General features: G+C 33.7%; 3 protein-coding genes across 4 annotated transcripts; 2 read left to right on the top strand and 1 right to left on the bottom strand.

The window, feature by feature from the left end:
• The first annotated feature begins 217 nt into the window (after positions 1–217).
• On the top strand, positions 218–12,323 carry LOC110715969 (alpha-aminoadipic semialdehyde synthase-like). Of its 2 annotated transcripts, none has more exons than XM_021894588.1 (26): positions 218–398; positions 491–543; positions 1,695–1,950; positions 2,045–2,131; positions 2,222–2,351; positions 2,884–3,057; positions 3,398–3,480; positions 3,847–3,951; positions 4,065–4,140; positions 4,467–4,638; positions 4,952–5,048; positions 5,195–5,361; positions 5,503–5,560; positions 5,758–5,898; positions 6,454–6,804; positions 7,350–7,430; positions 7,845–7,910; positions 8,585–8,702; positions 9,130–9,259; positions 9,892–9,971; positions 10,227–10,385; positions 10,510–10,747; positions 10,888–10,996; positions 11,174–11,335; positions 11,427–11,496; positions 11,982–12,323. In XM_021894588.1, exons 3-26 carry the CDS (start codon positions 1,702–1,704, stop codon positions 12,032–12,034), a joined length of 3,156 nt encoding a protein of 1,051 aa, XP_021750280.1. In that variant the 5' UTR covers positions 218–398; positions 491–543; positions 1,695–1,701; the 3' UTR covers positions 12,035–12,323. The 2 variants fall into 2 exon arrangements, with proteins under 2 accessions (XP_021750280.1, XP_021750279.1); XM_021894587.1 differs by having other exon boundaries at positions 1,684–1,950.
• A 1,889-nt stretch (positions 12,324–14,212) lies between these two features.
• Positions 14,213–16,031, top strand: LOC110715848 (60S ribosomal protein L37-3). The gene is made up of 4 exons (XM_021894465.1): positions 14,213–14,359; positions 14,444–14,579; positions 15,529–15,630; positions 15,715–16,031. The coding sequence occupies exons 1-4, from the start codon at positions 14,357–14,359 to the stop codon at positions 15,759–15,761; spliced, it is 288 nt and encodes a 95-aa protein (XP_021750157.1). The 5' UTR covers positions 14,213–14,356; the 3' UTR covers positions 15,762–16,031.
• Positions 16,032–17,217: 1,186 nt separating this feature from the next.
• LOC110715746 lies at positions 17,218–22,038 on the bottom strand. Its single transcript, XM_021894354.1, has 6 exons — positions 21,002–22,038; positions 20,302–20,399; positions 19,482–19,506; positions 18,092–18,212; positions 17,872–18,006; positions 17,218–17,654 (listed from the first exon to the last, which is right to left on the bottom strand). Exons 1-6 carry the CDS (start codon positions 21,405–21,407, stop codon positions 17,441–17,443), a joined length of 999 nt encoding a protein of 332 aa, XP_021750046.1. The 5' UTR covers positions 21,408–22,038; the 3' UTR covers positions 17,218–17,440.
• Between the last annotated feature and the right edge of the window lie 508 nt (positions 22,039–22,546).

Here is a 22,546-nt window from a genome sequence, read left to right as displayed (position 1 = left end):
TTCCCTATTTGTGTTCAAATACTCCCTTTATCTCGTAATAAATAATCGAGTTTAACCCCATTTGAAATTAATTGTCACATTCACAGATTACTCGTACCAATAATACGGAGTAAGTGATTGGTTTTACCTATCTTATTATTTTAATCAAAGATGATGATGATATAGTCATATTTGATAGTGTCTTATACGTCTCTTTATATACTCGTGTAATTTGCTTACACTTGTTGACAACTCGTTACATACTTACACCATCTTCTTTAACGTTTCAAATTTTTTGATCATAAATTTTTTTATCATCCCTTTAAATCATTATAATTTCTGGGTTTTTTTTAGAGGGATTGTTTTTCCAGAATTGTATTTTAAAAATCCCAAGAAATTAGCTTTGGAAATTTCAGCAGGTTGATTGCAATTTATATATTTGTTTTAACAGAGAATTTTACTGAAACCCATCTATTTTTTTTCTAAAAGATTGATCTTTTTTATATTGCAGGAAATTAATTTACGCCAAAATTAAGATCAACATCAATTTCAGGGTATTTGCATGTAAGTTTCCTCGTTTTTCCTTTAATTTGATTCTCCCATTTTTTTTTTTGGACAAGATTCAAAAAGGCAGAGAATATTCGATTCTAGCTTTGCTTTTGCTGTAAAAGGGTGAATCATAGTTTGGGTTTTTAATTTTGTTTTTATATTTATTTATACGGAGTACTAAGTTTATATTTTGGGTACATTTGACTGAGTGTGTACTTTTCTTGTGTTATGACATCTGAAGTAATAAGTCAACCATTTAATTATTGTGTATTTGTGTTACAAATTTGTAAGATTGTGGGTTAATCTATTATAGTTGATTATGACACAATCATATTACATTATTACTCCCTCCGTGTCTTAATACACATCGGTTAATTTACTGGGGCGGCTGTGACAGTTGATGTGATACAAAACAAATTTTTTTCATACATATTGTTGTGGCTTTGTGGGTAATTCAAAGTTCAATTACGAATAAAAGTAAGGGACGGAAGGAGTATCTTATAAAATTTTCTCGTAAATTATATCTTGTGAAGTACTCTTACATATGTTCAGTGATCAAGTTTCCATTGGAGAGAAGTTTGCATATATCTGACCCTCTTCACGTGGACTACTAGGCGATGTTTAAGAAAGAGTTGGCTAATGTTAATGGCTAAAATGTATTATGCAAGTGATCATACACCTGTCTTAGGCGAAAGCCTTGTGCACCCTGGAGTTGTCTAGTTAAGCCAAAGTATCAGATCAGTTGGAAAGTTAATGAGTTATCAGTTATGCATTGATTCTTGAAAGTTTACTGAGTTGGCCAATTAAGACAGCTTCCGAGATCAGTTTTTGGTTAACAAAGTATGTTCATTCCCCTGGTCTGGCTCCATGATACTGCTATCTGTTTCTAAAAGGCTACTTATACAGGCTTTTAAAAAATAGACTGATGTTTTGTAAATTTTTTCGTAAATTTTTTGAACCTGCTTGTAGCTGTGAGGACAATGTGGCTGCTTAGCTACCGAAATCACTTCCACAGCAAGCATAATTTGTTTAGAGATTTTAGCTTTTGTGTTGGGTTTTGATGTTATTGTCATCCTGTCCTTATATGCCTTTTCCTCTAAATCTCTATGCTTTGTACAATTTTCTATTTGCTTAGACTTCTGTTCTTACATTAAGGTAACTTATAGTGACACCATGCTTGGAAACGGAGTTGTTGGAATTCTTTCGGAGACTTGTAACAAGTGGGAAAGACGAGCTCCTTTAACACCAGCTCATTGTGCTCGACTTCTACACACTGGAAAAGGTAAATCTGGTGTAGCTCGGATAATTGTCCAGCCATCTACCAAGAGAATCTACCATGACACCCTTTATGAAGAGGTTGGTTGTGAAGTATCTGAGGACTTATCAGAATGTGGTCTTATTGTGGGAGTCAAACAACCAAAGGTAGTTTGAATAATGCTTTTCTTGCCAATGTATATACTTAATTAATGTTTTCTTCATAAAAATAATTTTAAAATGAATAATCAATTGGTGGCAGTTGGAGATGATCCTTCCTGAGAGAGCCTATTCTTTCTTCTCACATACCCACAAAGCACAGAAAGAAAGCATGCCTATGCTTGACAAGGTTTGTATAGCGCTATAGCTATGTTTTGTTGTGCTTCCTGCTATGTGAATTGTGATAACTGTGCCGCAACTTATATAATGTCACTTGTAGATTCTGGCGGAGAGTGCAACTTTGTATGATTATGAGCTCATTGTTGGAGATCATGGGAAAAGGTTACTGGCATTTGGAAAATATGCCGGCAGAGCTGGAATGGTTGACTTTTTGCACGGCTTAGGACAACGTATGTTCCATCTCCACTTTATTTCTTTAGCTGCCTTCTTGTAGAAATATTTTTTGAAGAATTGATCACTCTTTCTCCGGGCTAGATAGCTTAGTAAAATGACCTGCAAAAAATAATCATTGCATAAGAAGTAATAAGAACACTGCATCAATTATCCTGACATCAGCAGCATGTCTGTACATCAATAGAGCACTAACAGAGAAATCATTAAACTTGGCATCTCTTCTGCCTTCCTAGCTCAGTATCGTAAGTTTCAAAACATCATAGTGCTGTCAGCAGTACTACACAGCCTTACTTGTGCAGTAACAAAGAGGCTGTCAATTTTATTTTCTTAAGATAATCTTCTCTGTTAGAATGCTGTTACTCTTCCTTTATCATTACTTATCTTCTAATCTTATGTTTTGATCAAGAAAAATAAATCTCTGCCTAATTATCTTTGGGAATATACAGATATTGAAACATCAATTTGATTATCTCACTTTCAAATTTTATTGTTTTGTGGCTAAATGATCTTGATTCTACGAATTTACAGGTTATCTAAGTTTTGGATACTCAACACCCTTCCTTTCCCTGGGTTCATCTTACATGTACACTTCTTTGGCTGCTGCTAAGGCTGCAATCATATCCGTGGGTGAAGAGATCTCCTCTCTCGGTCTTCCATCTGGCATCTGTCCTCTTGTTTTTGTCTTTACTGGAAATGGAAATGGTATTACTCTGCCTTGGTAATCCTTGTCTAATTATGAATGTATTTTCGTTCCTGCATGATAATAAGAATGTATTAGATTTGATTTTTCCCAACATTTAGTTAACTATGTAACGACTTAGTGATATATCTTTTTTTTTTTTTTTTATTGTTCATAAGTGATCTATATTCCGTCTCTTGATCAGTTTCTCTCTTATATCCTTTCCTACACTTCCTTTTTCTATGATACTGTTGGAAGTTTGGATCACTGTGTGGATTAGGTTTAGGTTGAGACGTAATATTTCTTATTAACGTGATTGCTGATACCAGTAGACTAATTTATACATTTTGATATTTACTATAGTTTCACAAGGCGCACAAGAGATACTCAAGCTTCTTCCTCATACCTTTGTGGATCCTAGCAGACTCCCGGAGTTGTTTGAAAAGGTAATCAGTCTATTCATAAGAGTAGTAATTCTACTTAGAGTACTGAACTACTGGTAAGTATATATAAAAAATTCTGTGTGGTATTGGCTGTCTGGACATACTATGTTAATTAACAATAATGGCGCATGTGCATGCTCTGTGGAGAGTGTTTAGGCAGAGTGCCTGGTCCCTCGTCTTCTCTTAGCTGATCGTCGTTTCAATTTTTAGCTTGAAATGAAATAATAAGCTTTTCGCTAGGTATATAATCTGTGTTTGATGTTAAATCTCTTTCACTTGTCTGCTTTATGCTCAAGATTATTTGTTCTAGGTTTACTATTTCTTTTCTACCTATTTACCACCCTTGACATATTTCATACTGGATGCCAGAATCAACAATCTCAGGGATCAAAGAGACTCTTCAAAGTATATGGTTGTGTTGTAACGAGTAAAGATATGGTTGAACCCAAAGACCCAAGTAAAATTTTCGATAAAGTAATAATGCTCTTCCCTTTCTCCAAAATGTTTTCAAAGTTTTGAAACAATTTCATAATTATGGCTATTTATATAGAATTATTCTAATACTGCATGCATTTTTTGCTTTTCAGGCTGACTACTACTCTCATCCAGAGCATTACTCTCCAATTTTTCATGAAAGAGTTGCTCCATATGCATCCGTTATTGGTGTGTGGCTCATTGTCACTTTAACCTGTCATTGTTATGAACCTCGGCTCCAATTTCCCCTCGTTATAGAAATAATTTTTTTTGTTATCATTAATTTTCAGTTGGACCCAGATACTACCAGTGCATGTCTAGTTATTCCATTTAGTATACACATTACTGCTAGTAACTTTGGAAAGGGAGTTGAGCATAATTATTAATACTTGGATTAAAAACTACTGAGTGATCCAATTATGCTGAAAAATGAAAATTTTCTGCTATTTGTAGTTTGTATTGTCTCTGTGTGTACTTTGTTGTCATATTTATTACTTTATTTTTTTGGGGAGCAGTCAATTGCATGTACTGGGAACAAAGATTTCCCAGGTTGTTGACCACCAAGCAGCTTCAAGATTTAAAGAGCAAAAGATGCCCACTTGTTGGTATTGCCGATATCACATGTGACATAGGAGGATCCATCGAGTTTGTTAACCAAGCCACCACCATTGACTCACCTTTCTTTAGGTAATATGATCAAAGCTTCTTTTTCAATTTAGGGAATGCAAACATGTAACTTGGTTGCCTAATATCTTAGTTCACCCTAGTTCTCCTCATTTGTACAGCTGACAAGATGATTAGTTTCTAGGAGATTATTTGTATCAAACTGTAAAAAAATCTGGCTAAATCAGGAGTTTAAATAAACCTGGAGGCCATATAGAGTTGAAATCCTTGGTATAGTGTAAGTGTGTAACTAGTAAGTAGGCTGCAGATTAGACTTGCAGATGTAGATTTCGGTTAAGTAAATTTGGGCTCATGTAATAAAATTTGCTGACTACAGATTCGATCCACTGACGGAATCATACCATTATGACATGGAGGGTAGTGGTGTACTATGCTCAGCTGTCGACATTCTCCCTACCGAGTTTGCCAAAGAGGTATGCTATACATTGTAAAGATAGATTTTTTGTTAGCATTATAATAGCTTGTTTAGAGAAGTTGGATCATTCTGGATTGGCTGTTTAAGTCATAAGTATCAAGGAGTAACATATTTTCCTCTATCAATTTGTGCTTATGTGTAAAGGCTTCCCAACATTTTGGCACTATCCTGTCACAATTTATTGGTCACTTGGCTTCCACAAAAGATTTTGATGTTCTACCTCCCCATTTGAAACAAGCTTGTATAGTACACAGGGGAGCACTTACATCCTTATATGAGTATATTCCTCGTATGCGAGAATCTGCTTCAGAGTAAGCTTCTGAATCTTTTGTGTCTTCTGTCAATAGACTATCTGTTACCCTATTCCACATGGTTTCTCCTTTTCCAAATTTGGGTTGCATCATAATATGATATGAACATCTTTTTTTCTTCTTTGTTTCCATATGTTGCAGTGAATTGTCCCAGAATCTGCCAGATTTCCATCCTAAAAAGAAAACACACACGCGATTGGTAACTTTCTGTAACTAGTTTCCATTTCACGCTTCATACAGTTATCCTTTACTTTATGCTGTATAGTTCACTGAAACCAGTGTAAATTATCCCATTCAAATTATCTTTTGTACCATAGGGTTGATCATTTGGTTTCATGGAACCTTTCATTTCAGCAATAATTTCCACTATATAGGAATAATTGGTAATTTGGGCAGGTGTCTTTGAGTGGTCATCTGTTTGATGACTTTTTGATAAATGAGGCTTTGGATAGAATTGAAGCAGCAGGAGGCTCCTTCCGCTTGGTGAAATGTCATGTCGGCCAGAGTACTGATTCTACTTCATACTCGGAGCTTGAAGTATGTAACTCTGAACCACTCCCATCCCCATTTTTTATTTCGATTTTTAATAAAAACTATTCTTCTATTAAGTTCTAATTATATTTTCCAAAAAAATGGATAATAAAAGACTCACTGGTAATATATGTCAGTGATAATCTAGTGGGAGCACTCTAATCTCATTAGTTTGATAGTTGCAACGAACTAGCGTGGTGTTGATAAATAAAATGGACGAAAGGTTGTTTTGGATAGATAAAGCTTAAAGCTTGCGTACATCGTTAATGGCTTTAGGCCATCACTCTCCAAGAACTCTCTAACTTAATACTTTCTTCCTGCCTCTTCTTTCTCACATTTCCCTATTTATACTAAGGCTAACAACTACTAACCTAATAATACCAGACTTCCCATAGTGCCCATATTACATTTGATAATTACTAACATACTAAACTACCCATAATACCCTCCCCTAAGTTAGTTCATTACAATAGTCTTTCATGAGTTACATCTTGATTCATGCTTCTAGTTGATTGATTATTGCTTCAATTTTGTTTGTGTTTTTTGTTATGTTTGTGATAGGTTGGAGCTGATGATAGCAAAGTTTTGGACCAAATTATCGATTCGTTAACATCTCTTGCTAATATAAGGGGAAAAAAGGGGACTGTAGAGAATCAACCAAACAAATTTTCCCTGACTGTTGGGAAGATCCAGGAGAATGGTTTATTAGATCATGGAAATCAGACAAAAAGAAAAGCAGGAGTACTAGTTCTTGGCGCTGGCCGTGTATGCCAACCAGCTGCTGAGTTTTTAGTATCTATCAAAGACCTTTCTTCTTGCCCTTTGTTTGAGAAGTGCATGGATTTGAATATTGATGTGGAAAATGATATCCAAGTCACTGTTGCATCTCTATATCTAAAGGACGCTGAAGAGGTGTGTTGGAAAATATTATTATCCAAAGTCTCTTTATGTTATTGGCATTTAGTCATTCAGATATACATGAAATCAGTCAATCAGAAAATCTTCCCTTGGAGCTTTCTTAATTTCATAGATCCCTATATTGCACTGTGGCTATTTTTATTTTTCAGCGCTTCTTTGAAGATAGTCAAAAAAATCCTAGGATGCTTTTGAAACAAAATTCTCCATCTTTCCCCAAATAATAATTGTAATTATCTTGTCTGTTTGATTTTCCCATAAGCTCCTCTCAAGATCTTTGCAATGCATTTTGCTTTGGTGAATGGTATTCAATTTGAATAGATCTCCATAAACACGTAAAATATCATACAATCAAAACGCCATGTCATGCTTGTATTAATGGTGACAGGGAACCTAGTGGGTCTACCGTATGAGTTAAATTAGCTATTTCAACTTAGAATATGTGTTGCATATTTGGTTCATTCATAGAATTATACCAAGCAGGCTAGAACAAAACTCAGATTTGGGTGCTACATTGAACTTGTAATGTATGTTGTCTGTAGGTCATCCAAGGTATTCCAGATGCTATTGCTGTGCAGCTAGATGTGTCAGACAAAGAAAGCCTGCACAAGTATATTTCACAGGTAATTTTGAAACATGTTAAAGTTTCTGCGCTTTGCTTTAAGGAAATAATCACAACTCTCTGATATGATTATGAATGAAAATTTCCAGAGGTTTGTCTTGTTTCAGTTACATTAGGATAGGCATCTTAACCGCTCTATGTCTCTGTATATATTCACAACCTTCTCTTTAAATCCAAATTCTGACTGCGGATGACTGGTGGAAAAGCCACAACTATGTTTATTTATAGACTAATAAGCTAATATATCAGACCATCTGCTTTAAAGATTTTACCTAGCTATTATATAGATTGAGGTGGCCTCTCATAGAATTCTGTTTTAACAGTGAGATTTCAGCTCCATTATTATATAATTTAAAGGCTTATAAGCTTGTATTGTGATTTTAATAGATTAAGCTTATTTCTGTGTGAATCTCAGGTTGAAGTTGTTATTAGTCTACTTCCTCCGAGCTGCCATGTTGCAATAGCGAAAGCTTGTATTGAGGTACCTTCTCTTTGGTTTATAATTTATTTCATGTTTTGTCCCAACCCCTTAAGCTATTTGATTACTAACTACCCTGCACATGTATGTGGAACTTTGTCTATTTGTCAAAAAAAAAAAAAAAAAACATGAGCAGTAAAGTAATACAAGCAGTTACAACTAAATGTTGAGGAAAAGTAAACATATTCAATTACTAGGTCATGTAAACGTATTGTCTATGGGGAAATAAAGAGAATAAGGTCTTGCAGTGGTATGCCTTCTTGTGTGTGATTGTGTATGTGCGTCCAGAATCGGATTATTGGGGGGGGGGGGGTGATGATACAATTTTCTGGACTAGATAATGCAGACCCTTTTCTAAGCTTCAAAAATAGCTGATATACAACATTACTTGCAAGCAGAATTGTTAATATGATAGTTTCACATAATAAGCTGTTCGCTAAAGACGGTAGCAAAACTAGCAACTTCTGGCGAGTTACCTGTTTCAATGTCTCAGTCTGCAGTAATAAATCATTAAATACTTAAACACTGTGTTTATCACTTTATTGGTCTGTTTATATGTTACAAAAAGTGTGCTACATTCAGCAACCATGGAACATTGATGGCAGCAATACGGTGCACAGCTAATCATGTACAATTGCGTATACTATCATTTGAATTCTTTTATTTTCACAATGCAGCTTAAGAAGCATCTGGTTACTGCTAGCTATGTTGATGATTCTCTGTTGAAGCTTGATCAAGATGCGAAGGATGCTGGTATAACAGTTATTGGTGAGATGGGCCTTGATCCTGGGATAGGTAAATCACTAAATCTATATTGAACTTTCTTTTTTTTTTTTTTTTTTTTTTTTTTTTTCGGTGTGGTCTAGCTTTAAGTAGAACTAATTCCACACACACACACACACAACCTCCGGGTGCCCCCATAGATCTTGACATTTTTGTATAAAAATGGAAGGTTCATAATAGCTCCATACATCAGATTCCATATTTAGTGAATGTCTTCATTTCCCTGAGTACTGCACTAATAATAATACATCTTAAGATCGGAAACCTGAGCTCATATGGATTTATGGACTTTACTTTGTGTACTCATGATGGATGATAAATTCTGAATGTGATGGACTGTAGAGAAGACTTAACCAGCCTCTGAATACATTCTCAACTTTGGTTTTGCAAATTCTTGAGAAATTTATCCAATTTAAAGTAATCATTATAAGTGTTGCAGATCACATGCTGGCAATGAAAATGATAAACGAAGCACATTCCAAAGGTGGAAAAGTGTGTTCATTTACTTCTTATTGTGGAGGTCTTCCGTCTCCAGCAGCAGCCAACAATCCGTTAGCCTATAAATTCAGGTGTGTGTCCTCTTTTTTCTCACATATACCAAGAAAGTTATTTTTTTTTTTTTTTTTTTTTGGGGGGGGGGGGGGAGGGGGTATGCTTTATGTATTCAATGCATGTAAACATAGAGATTGGTATACATAAAAGAACTGATGACATGAATCATCAGTTCCTCCTTAAATGTGTTATTAACTTTTAACATGATTCCAGTTGATCTGTGTAATAATTACAAAATTCTTTACCTCGCCTAAGACAGGGTGCACAAAGCTGACAATGCCGCAGGAAAAATTGGTAATTCTTGCGGCTTGTAATCAAATTCTAGTTATTTCTGCTTAATTGTACAGTTTGAATAAAAATCTGATACTTATTACAACTTTTAAGATAAATAGTAGCAGAAAGGCCAGTAGGCAGTAACTAACATATAGTCGATATAGATGATAGTTGAAAGCTACTTCAACCTTAAATCACGACCTCACCGAAGTTTACTTTCAACTTTAGCAGTCAATTTACTAACCACTACTTGAAAGCTATTGCGGAAATACCTTTCAAAGAACGAACCTGTTTTAGACTCAACAAATGTTTATTTTGCATAAGCACTATGTTGTCACCCACATATAATACTTAGTTTCTCCTTTTGTGCATCCAGTTGGAACCCTGCTGGTGCTTTGAGAGCTGGGCGTAATCCTGCCACATATAAATCTCATGAAGAAATGAAACAAGTTAATGGTAAGCTCTCGTAAGGTCTTACAATATATTTGAAAGTTTAATTCAATAGTTATCCCTGGGTTATTCTACCGCCTCCACCCACTCTTCAGTAAAAACGAGTTTTTTCAATCCTGTGTAACTGTGTTTGATGAAAGCTGTCCTTATAATTGTGGTTAAACTTGAATATTTTTTAAGTTTTCTATGAATGTACTTGGCAAATGTTTTGTACTACAGATTTATTTCACAATCCATATTTATATATTTTTTGGCCTGCAGGGGATGATCTTTATGATTCAGCTGTGAGGTTTCGGCTGCCTGACTTTCCAGCTTTCGCATTAGAAGTCCTTCCAAATCGTAATTCTCTGATTTATGGAGACATCTATAAAATTGGAGATGAAGTATCAACGATCTTCCGAGGAACTCTTCGTTATGAAGGCATGACAATCATTTGAGTTCTGACTTTGCAATTTTGGCCATTTAAGCTTAATATCGTTAGAAACTTCACATTGTGGTAGTGAAACATAGTTTGTTACTGAATTTTTAACTAATTCTGCTTTAGGTTTCGGTGAGATTATGGGGACATTAGCAAGGATTGGTTTCTTTGACACTGAAGCTCAAACAATCCTTAAAAGTTCCGAGAGACCTACTTTTGAAACATTTACACTGAAGCTCCTTGGTATTGAGAAGGAGACTTTATCAGGCTCTGATATCGGAGAGACTAATATTGCGGAAAGGATCATATCACTTGGACATTGCAAAGAACAAGCAGTTGCCTTTAAGACTGCTAGGACAATCATGTGAGTTTAGGAGTATTTCTGTGCTGATATCAAGTTTGTAAGAGTATAAGGCTCTAAGATGTCCTTTGATAACTCATAGCCCCTTTCCTGTCCTCTTGTGCTAATAACTGGTTGCCTGATTCTTTTAATTTCTTGATTAGATTCCTGGGATTTTGCGAGCAAACATTAATACCTTCTACATGCAAGAGTGCATTTGATGTCGCCTGTCTTCGCATGGAAGAAAGACTATCTTATTCTAGCATAGAGCAGGTACTAATTCCTCAATCACAGAACATATGCTGCTTGTCTTGCATTAGAGAAATCCCTTTGCTATGCTGGAAAATCTACGAATTCATGCATAAAAAAAACTGTGCTCATCTGGCTGTGTATTTAATTTATGCAATTTTCTTGTTTCGTAACTTATAATCATGACTGTGGGTCGATCAGGATATGGTCCTTCTGTATCATGAAATTGAGGTAAAATTTCCAGAATCCCAAAAGATAGAGAAACACCAGGCAACTCTCTTGGAATTTGGAAAGACCGAAAAAGGAAGAACTACAACTGCCATGGCACTGACTGTAGGAGTTCCTGTAGCAATTGGAGCCCTGGTAACATCTTTCACCATCATATATTCTGTTGTATTGCTCAAACTAATGCTTTAAGGCTGACCTTCTTCCCCTTTTGGGTGGGAAATTACAGCTCTTGCTTTCAAACAAGGTAAAGTCGAGAGGAGTTTTGAGGCCCATTGAACAAGAAGTTTATGCTCCAGGTAAATCTAAACTACTCCGTATTTCATTAGAATCACGTGTGCACATATCTCTGAGAAGAAACAGATTCTACTAAAACTTTGTTTGAAGAACGGACCATTATCCAATTCCTTGAGCTTTCGTTTATAATTTCATCCTGTCGCTCTTTTTTGCCTCACGTATAGTCGTATAATATAGGTCGTCATTAATCTACTGTGACATTTTCTTGCAAGTGAATCATTTCCACCTTATCTGATATGCAAGGTCGATTAGAATACAGTGAAATTGGCAGAACATCAATATTAGAGCGTTACTTGAGGTTACGTACTAGAAATTCATATTATCATGCATAAAAACTGTCATTATCTTCATGCATAGGATGTAGACATGTAGTTACAATTCCTTTTTAACCATCACATTACATATTTCTAAAACACCAACTGTTTATAACATTTTCTACCTTCGCTTTTACTTCAACCTTATGCACATATATTTTTGGTGTTTGCAGCGCTGGATTTGATACAAGCATGTGGAATCAACTTGTTGGAGAAGATAGAATGAATCTCAGTATATATCTACCTGTTTCAATCAACTAATTTAATCCTCGTATATATTCAGTCCAAAAAACCCAATTAGTTCATTGAAATTTAGGCTCTAAACCACAATGTTCATCAGATTTTCTGTACAGTTTATGTTGCTACTGTAATTAGCCGTGGCCTGACGGGTCTGGAGCTATAAGATGTATATATATGTTTGTGTACAATATCATAAATTAACACCTTCAAATTATAAGGATCATTTAAATCATAACAATTTGAGATACTGAAATCAATGTTCTTTCTTCACAGCATTTTGTGCTGTTGGATTTTATTTTATTTTAAAAATTTCATTGAGTAACTATTCAATATATAATCATATATGCAAAGGAAAAATAGTAGACAAGATCTATTGCACCACGTTAGTTGACAATATCCGTTGGTTTTGTTATCAGCTAAATTAAATCTAATGTGTGTAAGAAAATTAAAATAAGGGTAACGCTATATGCAGCCCTAAAGGGTATATAAGCATTTAATATACTTCAATTTCTAGTACTCCATATTAAATTGAGAATTTATCGACAACTTACGAGTAAATCGGTGTAATAAATGTTTATTAAAAGTTTCTTCTTTCTACTTTTAGCTTCTTATATGCAATCCTAAAGATTGCATATAACTTTTTTCTTTAAAATAATACTCTGTACATCAAAACAAATACACCAACATCATCACAATGTCATTTTAGGCTTTGTTTTCCTATAGGCATGCAAATTTCTTTAGAAGTACACTAAAATTACAGAGTAAATTGTTTGGTCAATAAAAAAAGTGCAAAATGGGGGAAAGTAAATTAAAAATTCCTAAAAACTTCAATTTTTCAAATAATGTAAGAATTAATCTAATCAGTAATCACTATCTAGGTAATTCAAATTTCCTACTAATTGTAATTTCCTTCATACCAACAACAAGTTCTTAGTGCATCAAGTTGGTGTCTAGAGGAGCTTCAATGCATTCCCTATTTCATGAGAAAAAAGAAGACTATAAATAAATACTAGATGAAGCTCGTGCGATGCACAGTTTGTTTGATTTTTTTAAAATAATATTTTTACATATATATTTATGTGCTAAAAATTGTTAAATGTTTAGATAAAATTACTGATATTAAAAGATAATATTTTATATTTAATTAATTTAAACTGGATTATCTGATTCACCAATTTTTCTTACATGTCAGTTAAATTATTTAATTCTAAAAGAAATTAATAATCTCATATTTAATTGGCTACCACTAAAATTTATTATCCTACGTGGCGCGCTGAAAAAATTAAATCCTACGTGGCTCTCTAAAAACTCGTGAAAAAACTCCCCTTTATATATATACTAGTTTTGTGCTCGTGCTTGTTTATTAAATTTTAAGATATATTTTAATCTATATGTCAAATTTTAAAATATATCATTGATATAAAATTAGTTAGCAATTAACGTATTTTTGTAACGATTTAAACTTGTAGACATGTAATGACTAATAATAATAATATTGGTGAAAAACATTTCTTGACCCTGTCTGAAATGACTCGTGACCCGACCTGATTATATTAGATTGTGAAGTATATTATTTTAATTGATTAGAATATATTATAACCCATGGATGTGGTACATTTTGAACTAATTCCTTCGCTCTAAAAAAAATATTATGATACAAAAAATGAATTTATATGATAATTTATGAGAGTTATAATCTAATTATTTTTTGAATAGAATTATAATTCAATTTGTACATATGAAATATTCGTACTTTATCAAAAATAAAGATCTAAATTAACAATTTTATCCTAAAATTATATCTAAAGTTGATTGAAAATAAAATTCTAAACTAACTATTTTATCCTACAAATTGAATTTTATATAACTCTATCCTACGTGGCACGACACTTGGCAAAAAGTTGGAACGCCAAGTGTCGCTGTCTCGTCCTAAAAGTTTAGCTTTATATTTTTTTTTTCATAATATTTTTATTAAACTTTTATTTCTTTGATTAAATATTTAAATATAATTGCAGTGAGATTATCGTGCATGACACGGAATTTAATATTGTAGTGTAAATCTGTAATATACTCCGTAGGTATAGATATATAGACCAATTGATTTATTGGGTTGAACACCTCAACAATACAAGTAAGTGAGTAACACAATAGGTTGAACATTGAGTTATTGGGCTTAACTTCTCAACAAAAAACCCAAAAACAATAAAACCCTAAAAAAGCATAATATAACTCAAAACCTAACGCCGCTTCTCTCCCCTCATTTCCTTTCTCGCAAACTAAACCTTAGCATTCTTCATCGTCTGCTACAATGGTGATTTTCTCTCTCTTCCTGAATCTTCAACAATGGTTTTACAGCAATTTAATGGGTTTGTTTTCTTGGTGATGAATCCAACAGGGTAAAGGAACAGGGAGTTTTGGTAAGAGAAGGAACAAGACCCACACACTTTGTGTGCGATGTGGTCGCCGCAGTTTCCATCTTCAGAAGAGTCGTTGCTCTGCTTGTGCTTACCCCGCCGCTCGCACCAGGAAATGTATGTTCTTTTTTTATTTTCATTCTCTTGATTTTTAATTTCTTTATTTTCTGGGTTTTTTTCAAGAAGATTTTAACTGATTTAATGTTTGATTGTTGTTTTTGTGTTGCTATTTTGTTACTGTATTATGTTACTTGTTGATTTTGGATTAATTTTTTTTATATATTTACACTTCATATTAATTTGATTATAATTGGGTCATTGTATTGATATTGAGTTGAATTTCATGATTTCGATCATATTAAGTGTAATTCTCATGCCATATTTGTTCATTTTAGGGTTTGATTTAAGAATTAGCTAAATTATTTGATTGATTACATAAATATCTGTTTTTGTTCTGCTCATGTTTTTGAATTATTTGTCCAATTTTGTTTCATTATTTTGATTGATTATCAGTCATTTGTTAATTTTGGTTATACAGTTTATAATTATGTTTTCAATTGGTAAACCTTTGACCATTATTTAATTTGGTCTAATCTTTCTCTCTTTTCTGCCATTAAAGAACCCTCAAATGTAGTAAGGTTTCCAACAATTCCTACCCTTTTTGTTTTATAGAGTTATTATAATTATATGAATTTAGAGAATGTACTCATAATTCGATTACAAGTATGCTTAATATCAAGCTGTAGAAAACTTAATTATGATTACAGTTCTCGAACAATAAAGGCTTGTCCCGCACATTAACCGTGTTTAATGATTTTGTGTATGGTTGGATTTGATTCAGACCGACTTCACCTTGTAATCGAATCGACATTCACTGTTTTGGCAATTGGCGTGCTTTAGTCTTCAACCTCTTGATTATTCATATGTAGAGTACTAGCTTGCTTATATGTGTGTTGCGTTTATTGAGTAGGGTATGCTGTTCTGATTAGTTGCTTTGCTGCCGGGATTTTTTACACCGTAAGTTCAGATTGCGGTTTTATTGATTGTGTTTGTGTGTGGATTTTAGATAACTGGAGTCAGAAGGCAATCAGGAGGAAGACAACCGGAACTGGACGTATGAGGTACCTCCGCAATGTACCACGCCGTTTCAAGACCGGCTTCAGAGAGGGTATAAAGATTAATACTTTTAACGAATAGCTTGTTTGTTTTCATTTTAGGGTGTTTGTGTAATGGTTGTTTTTACTTTGGTTAGGTACTCAAGCAGCACCAAGGAAGTTAGGCGCAGCCGCATCAGCTTAAAGAGAGTGAAAGTTTCAGAGGGGTTAATTTGGGAACTTCAGGCATTTAACTCCATTTTTGCATCTTTAAGTGTTTGATTAGCCTTAATTTTTTTTAAAGAAGTTGGAGACATTGTATCGTGATCGAATGATACTACTGGATTTTGTTTATCTTTACAATGTGTTAGCTTTAAATGATGAGATTATTGTTAGTTTCAGATTTTGATATTTGGTGAAACTTACTGTACTCTATTACTCCATATTTTTGTCATTGGTAAAGTTGATTCAACTCCTTGTTCAATTCTTTCATTAATGTACAACATAAAAAACTAAATAAAGTAAATTTATGTCATAACATTCTGAAAAAATACACAGCAAAGGAGATGTATGAGTGTGAATGTGATGCACACTGCTTGAACATAATCATAAACGGAAGTAAGATCACTGCAGATCTTCAAGCTTGAATGGAAGTAAGAGATAGACCATCCATCATGTGCTGCAAAACCTGTTTATCTAATACATGCGGCAAACTCGATCCCAAATACTTTTGGGATTAAGGCTTTGTTGTTCTTGGCAAACTCGGACATGTATATTTGATTCCAAAACCCACCACAATAATCTTCAATTTTAACAGAGAAACAAAAGACTAATGCTGATAATAACAGCAGGAAATCAATGACTGATAGACTGATAGTCCCACTATAATCAGACTTCACAGTAACTGATCGATTATGTGCCTAAAAACAGAAGTTAAACGACAACTCATCTGTAGGAAAATCAATTTCGTAGTAAACTAAGGCAGTGTCATTTCTCTCTACTCTCGAGCTATCAGGTTTCTGACAATAAGTTTGATATCTGTGGTAGTTTTGCAAGGTGCAAGAGATATTCAGTCCTCTTCCTCATGCCTTTGTAGATCTTAGCATACTTCCAGAACTGTTTGAAGCAGTAGTTTAATTCTCGTTCTTTTTAGACAGTTGGTCAAGCTGCTGTGACAAAACGAACCACTTCATGGACATATGTTACTTATGACCGAAGAGGATTAATATCAACTATTGTTGATGACAGTAAACTAACAGCGGACAGTTTAAAGCATACTTCTTAACAATTTGTTCATACTTTGAAAGGCTTTCCCAACAGGATTTGCCAATCTAATACTAACAAGAACATGCATGTAGTCATGCAGAGACAAGAAGAAACACTGGCAAGAAGATGGTGAGATCTCTCTTTCTACATTTACGACTGATTGTCCTTTTCATTATAGCACTTCCTCTGTTAGTCATCCAATACATTATTTGAAACTGATGCACCAATGTTTCAAGGCTTGCAAGTTGCAAGTTGCAAGTTGAAGCGATGTACATAATGCAATCTTACGGAAGCAACGATAACAGAACATCTATCAGTCCATATTATCAGATATACATTAATCCCAAACATCTTTATAATCTGTAACATTCATATCGTCCAGAGATGCAAATAAATGAAGGGAAAAGTAAATGAGAGGAAATTATCATATCCTTATCATGACTGCATGATTCTTGCATGCAAAATATGGTTGTATAAGTATACTGCTACCATGTTCTTGGCATACAATAGCTAAGGAAATAACAATGTTTGCTAAATTTCCAATCGGGTGCTTTAGAATATCGCTACCACAATTGATTTCTTTGCTACCTACCATCTCATTGATACTCTAGTGCTATGCTATAGATGCGACGAATAGACCCAAGATAGTAACTGCTGTTCCACTTCTTCCCAGTCATGAACTTTAGTCACAAGGGGATGTTGGTTATTTGATCCAGTCTTGCACCAAGGATAAGTGTTCTGATAATCAAAAAGTAGTACTCTTATTCCAACTTCAGCACACTCTAAAGCATATCTCGGATTGTCATCAATCAACACCTTTGCTCCCATAGACCTGAATACAACATAAATCACAAAAGCCAATCCCATCACTGCTACATCCTAAGTTTAGGATGTCTCCCGATCAAGGAGTCATTGAACCGACAAAAATATTAACAAGCTCATGGTTACACGCATAAACATTAAATCATATTTTAATGCTGTATTTATTATAAGTGATACTAAAAGCTATGCTTAAGACGTAGCTTCAAAGCAAAAGCAAATCAACACACCTGCAGATCTCTGACTTGGGTTTTGATTTACCATCCAGAGCAAAGTGATTACCAAAGTGAATCTCATCAAAGAGTCCTGAATAGTGCTTCTCAAGCCACTCAATAGTGTGATCTTTGATGACATTTTGACGAGACCTAAGAGCAAGGAAGACTCAACAAGTCACACCGCATGACAACATGAATGAATATTATATCAGTAGTGGGTTTAGCAAATACATACGTGACAACAGACAAGGTGCAAAAACTTGATAGCTTGTTAAGGGTCTTTTGAGCTCCTGGGAGAGGGTAGATCCCATTCTTAAAATAAGGTGTCTTAAAAAACTCGTGAACACGGATATCAGCTGTCAAAAAAGAAGAAAAGAAAAAAAAAAAAAAAAACAGCCCAATATTATTAAGAGCCAATAAGGACTGTAATATTAATCCAATTAGATATACAACAATGCCCAAAGAAATATGTTTTCAAGTAAAAGATGATCATCCGTTGTAAATGGAACTATAAGGACAGTCCCTGGCTCCCAGTTCATTAACAAAGTATATACACACGATTATGAAATTAATACATCATCTATTTCCGTCAAAAAACCAACTCATAGCTTTCCACATAACAAGTCATAATCACTTCTCTCTGACTAATAGGTTTACAGAAAGTGGCAATTCATTAGAAAATTCTGATCTTGCAGGAATAACACGAACAAGAACCTACTGAGTGTTACAGCAAAACATGGGAATTAAGAAATCAGTTGGCATCATATTGTAGACCCAAAGGGAAGAAAACTCTCTAATTACAAGTAACAAGTCCCCTAGAAATTTCACATAACCAAACAGCTTCTATACAGAATGAAAGTAAATTTATTTCCTGCACAAACTGAAAGAAATCCGAATAGTATAAGCTTGTTTTGTAACGAATAACAGAAAGTAAGAAGAAAGAGCATTGAAGGATCATTGCAATTTGTTTGGGCAACCAAATGTAAGATGAGAAGCAATAATGCCAACAAGTGAACAGTCCAGAAATGAATCCTGATACATTTCTATCATAGTCAGCACGCTTTTAACTACATGTTTCCTAGTTTCTCTCCCACTGATCAAACTGCTCCTTATCTTCTTGACTCTTCTTAACTTCTACAAGTCTACTCCACCCTCTCTAATTCCATTCTCAAAGCAACTATATTATAGCATGAAACAGAAGCTTATAATCCAGCTTCTTCACCAGTCTACATGAAACATCAGGACACTACATCAGTCTTCTTTCCCACGTGACATAATATAGGACCTGTTTAAATTGAGCACTAAATTCATATTTTCAAACATTCAATCCCTTATTTTCTATCAGGACTTCAGGAGGATCATAACTGGGTCTTTAATGTCACTCAAGTCTCAAAATCCCATTTCACTCAATGCCAAGGTACAGACAGGAAATCTACAAGATTCAGAGCAACAGAAAAGCTGATGACAGCAAACAAAAGCCCTGACACATCTATAAAATCAGAACTGGAAAAGATGTAGTTAGCTGCTACAGCATTGAAAAGGAAAAAATAATCATCCAATAAACGAACAATTATGAATAATTTATTTGAAATGAAGTAAAAAAAAACATAATATACTCAGTGTACCTTCATCACGGGAGCAATTCCAAATCTGTAAGAAAAATAAATAAAGGAAATATCAGGCCTTGAGTATCCACTGCTTTTAATATAAAAGACATTCATCAACAAATTATGATTGAAAATTTGAAAGAGGCAACCAAAATCATTTTTATATGCTGATATGCATGCTAAATTGCTAAGTTGGTAGGCATATGAGTAATAAAAATAGCTGGAACGCCTCAAAGCAAACTCAAGGTTGCAAAGGTATTGGATTTATTGAAGTACGTTAATGTAAAAACAAAATGGTCTCAATAAACAAAATTCCATGACTTTCAACAACAGTTTCAACATTCACTTTAATCCAATATACGAGCAATCGTTACACATGGCATTCAGCATTGATATTATAGAATGACTTAAATTTTGTATAGACATGAATTGGCTATAATGGTGAACAGTTCAGATCATCAGACAAAGATCAAGTAAACAATTGTTGAATTTAAAAGGACTGGTATATGAAACCATGTGCACAACAACAAGGTAGAATAACCAATTATCGACTGCTATTCAGCATTTCAGTAGCAGATAAATGGAAAAACTGAAAACAATTCAGGCTTTTCTTTCAACTAAACTTTTTGAATTTCAACTGAGGAATCTCACACCTATTATAAGACCACTGAAAAACACAGAAACCATTGCAATTTCTACCTAAGTATCAGTGTAAATAGGAATGAATTCAGTGATAAAATTAAAAAAAAAGTCAGAACATCTACACAAAAGCAATACATTTTACAAAACATATAACAACCAAATGAACTAATAAAACATTTGAGGCCTCAGAATGTACCTTAAAGAACTCATACACGTAATATTCAGAAACTGAATGAACTGAAGAATAACGGTCAGCAATGAATCTGTTTAGGGCCGAGACAAAGTTACCAAGGACTGCACCTCAGACAGGAAGGCATAATCAGTAGCTATAATAGCTATTTCAGGATTTCACCACAAATGCAAAAGCATGAACTGAGTATCAGACAGAACTAACAACCTCAAATCACTATATGGTACCAATCACATTATTCCAGTTAGATCAAAGTATAGACAAAAAGTAACCAAGCATTTTAATAGCCACATATAAATTAAAATAACAATCCAATCAAAGCACTAGGACACTTTCCTTGCTTGCAACAACCACTCAACCAAAATTAAATCTATAAACTTAGCAACATAAAGCCCTTTATTATCAATCAGATTCACTCTATAAAGGCTAATATTGAACAGCAATATAAATTTACGAAGAAAAACACTTTAAATTCATTCCCATTCCCACAATTTATCTCTAGTACATGTGTGATGAGATAAACAAAAACACATTCATGAATAATACACTATAAATTCATTCCCCATGTTTGTGCTTAGATAAACAAAAACACATTCAAATATGAATAATACACAAACCAAAAGATCAATCAAAACCAAGCAATAATCACAAATAACAACAACAAACGCAACGAATTCGAATTCGGGTTCCAAGAACTAGCAATTACCCTCATCAACATCAACAGCAACAACAATCTTCTCAGGCAATGAACCACCAGCATCAGAAAAAACAGTAGAACTGCCCCTTTGACAAGCTGCACCGCCATTATTAACAGCTAAAACCTCACTACCCCTTTTCTCATCTTGCAACTGCAACTCCATATCAGAAAAAGGTTGCTGAGAAAGAGTGAAAGCCCTAGTTTTGTATAACCCAATAACATCTTCACTCTTCAATTTAGGAACTTTTTCTCTAAAATCAGCACAACCCTTCAAATTAAACCCAATGTTGGCAACATTGATTCTTGAGTTTTGAGAATGGTTTGAAGTTGAGATTTTTCTGTCAGTTTTAATCAACCCAGATAATCCTTTGCCTATTAAAGCAGCCATTGATTGCAATTTTTGCCTTTTTATCATTACTAATCAATCACATCATTTTCCCTCAACCTCTCCGACCTAAATCAATAACAAAAATTTAAGATTTCTCCCCCAAAAAATTTGTACCCAGCTGCTAATTTCAAGATTAAATGCAGAATCTATGATAAATTTTCAAAAAGATTGCTACAATCTATGATAGAATTTGATCTGGCTTTTTAATTATTAAAGTAAATTTAAAAAAAAAAAAAAAAAAAAAAACCCAGATTTTGTTTTTTATTTTAGGAAAATAACAAATTGGGTAAAGATTAAGAGATGAAAACAAAAAAGAAAAAAATTGTTAAATAAATGGGAAAAGTGGGGAAAGTGTATAAAAAATGAGAACCCTCCGCTCTTGCTTTGATCATTCTCTCTCTTCATCACTTTAAATACAAGCATAGCATTCACCGGCCATTATCAATCAAGCCACCAATCAACATGCTCCGTTTCTTTTTTTTTTTTTTTTTTTTTTTTTTTTTTTTTTTTTTTCTGTTATTCTCTCATAGCATAACGCATTTTGCTGTAAATTAAATTGTGTTACAATAAAATTACTTTTAGAGCTCCTTCTAAAAAATAAATAAATTACTTTTAGAGTTAAGTAAATTAGTTGGCAATTATGATTTATTTTTATTAAATTTAAAATATCGGTTAAACTTTTTTTTTTTTTTTTTTTCAGTTTCAAAATAATTTTATATGATCGCATAGAAATACATTTTGTTGTTTCTCAAACAAAAAAAAAAAAAAAGGTGTTAGTAGTTGTCAACTATAAAACGCAAATGGTGTCAGTCGTTCTCTAGTGAAAATTGCTAACACGGTAACATCATAAGTAATTTTGTATTGAAAATTTGAACACCTTTTTTTTTAAGAGTAGTTAACAACATTTCAGACTACACTTGGATGTATACTTTTTATTTTATTTTTAACCCAAGATTTAAATGCTATCAATATTAGCAAAATTTTAAAAACTATTTTTTTTTTAATGTAATAAAGCGAACATTTTCACCAACATTATTATTAGTCATTACATGCATACTAGATATCAAATCTTCATAAAAAATATTATTATTAGTCATTACATGCATACTAGATAGCAAATCTTCAGAAAAAACATTATTATTAGTCATTACATGCATACTAGATAG

This window comes from Chenopodium quinoa, unplaced genomic scaffold (genome assembly GCF_001683475.1).
Source record: "Chenopodium quinoa cultivar QQ74 unplaced genomic scaffold, ASM168347v1, whole genome shotgun sequence".
NCBI classification, from domain to species: Eukaryota; Viridiplantae; Streptophyta; class Magnoliopsida; order Caryophyllales; family Amaranthaceae; genus Chenopodium; species Chenopodium quinoa.
The sequence above is the reverse complement of the archived record's forward strand: the minus strand, read 5'-3'. Positions and strand labels throughout refer to the sequence as shown.

Bases quoted from the DNA above. Each gene is read 5' to 3' on its own strand.
- LOC110715969 (XM_021894588.1), top strand. From the start codon at position 1,702: ATGCTTGGAAACGGAGTTGTTGGAATTCTTTCGGAGACTTGTAACAAG. The intron at 4,639-4,951 runs GTAATATGATCA...TGCTGACTACAG, and splicing joins ATTGACTCACCTTTCTTTAG to ATTCGATCCACTGACGGAAT. The intron at 5,561-5,757 runs GTAACTTTCTGT...TAATTTGGGCAG, and splicing joins AGAAAACACACACGCGATTG to GTGTCTTTGAGTGGTCATCT.
- LOC110715746 (XM_021894354.1), bottom strand. From the start codon at position 21,407: ATGATAAAAAGGCAAAAATTGCAATCAATGGCTGCTTTAATAGGCAAA. The intron at 18,213-19,481 runs GTACACTGAGTA...CTTTTTTGACAG, and splicing joins GAATTGCTCCCGTGATGAAG to CTGATATCCGTGTTCACGAG. The intron at 17,655-17,871 runs GTGTGTTGATTT...TGTTGTATTCAG, and splicing joins CCCAAGTCAGAGATCTGCAG to GTCTATGGGAGCAAAGGTGT.
- LOC110715848 (XM_021894465.1), top strand. The intron at 14,580-15,528 runs GTATGTTCTTTT...TGTGGATTTTAG, and splicing joins CGCCGCTCGCACCAGGAAAT to ATAACTGGAGTCAGAAGGCA. The intron at 15,631-15,714 runs GTATAAAGATTA...TACTTTGGTTAG, and splicing joins CAAGACCGGCTTCAGAGAGG to GTACTCAAGCAGCACCAAGG.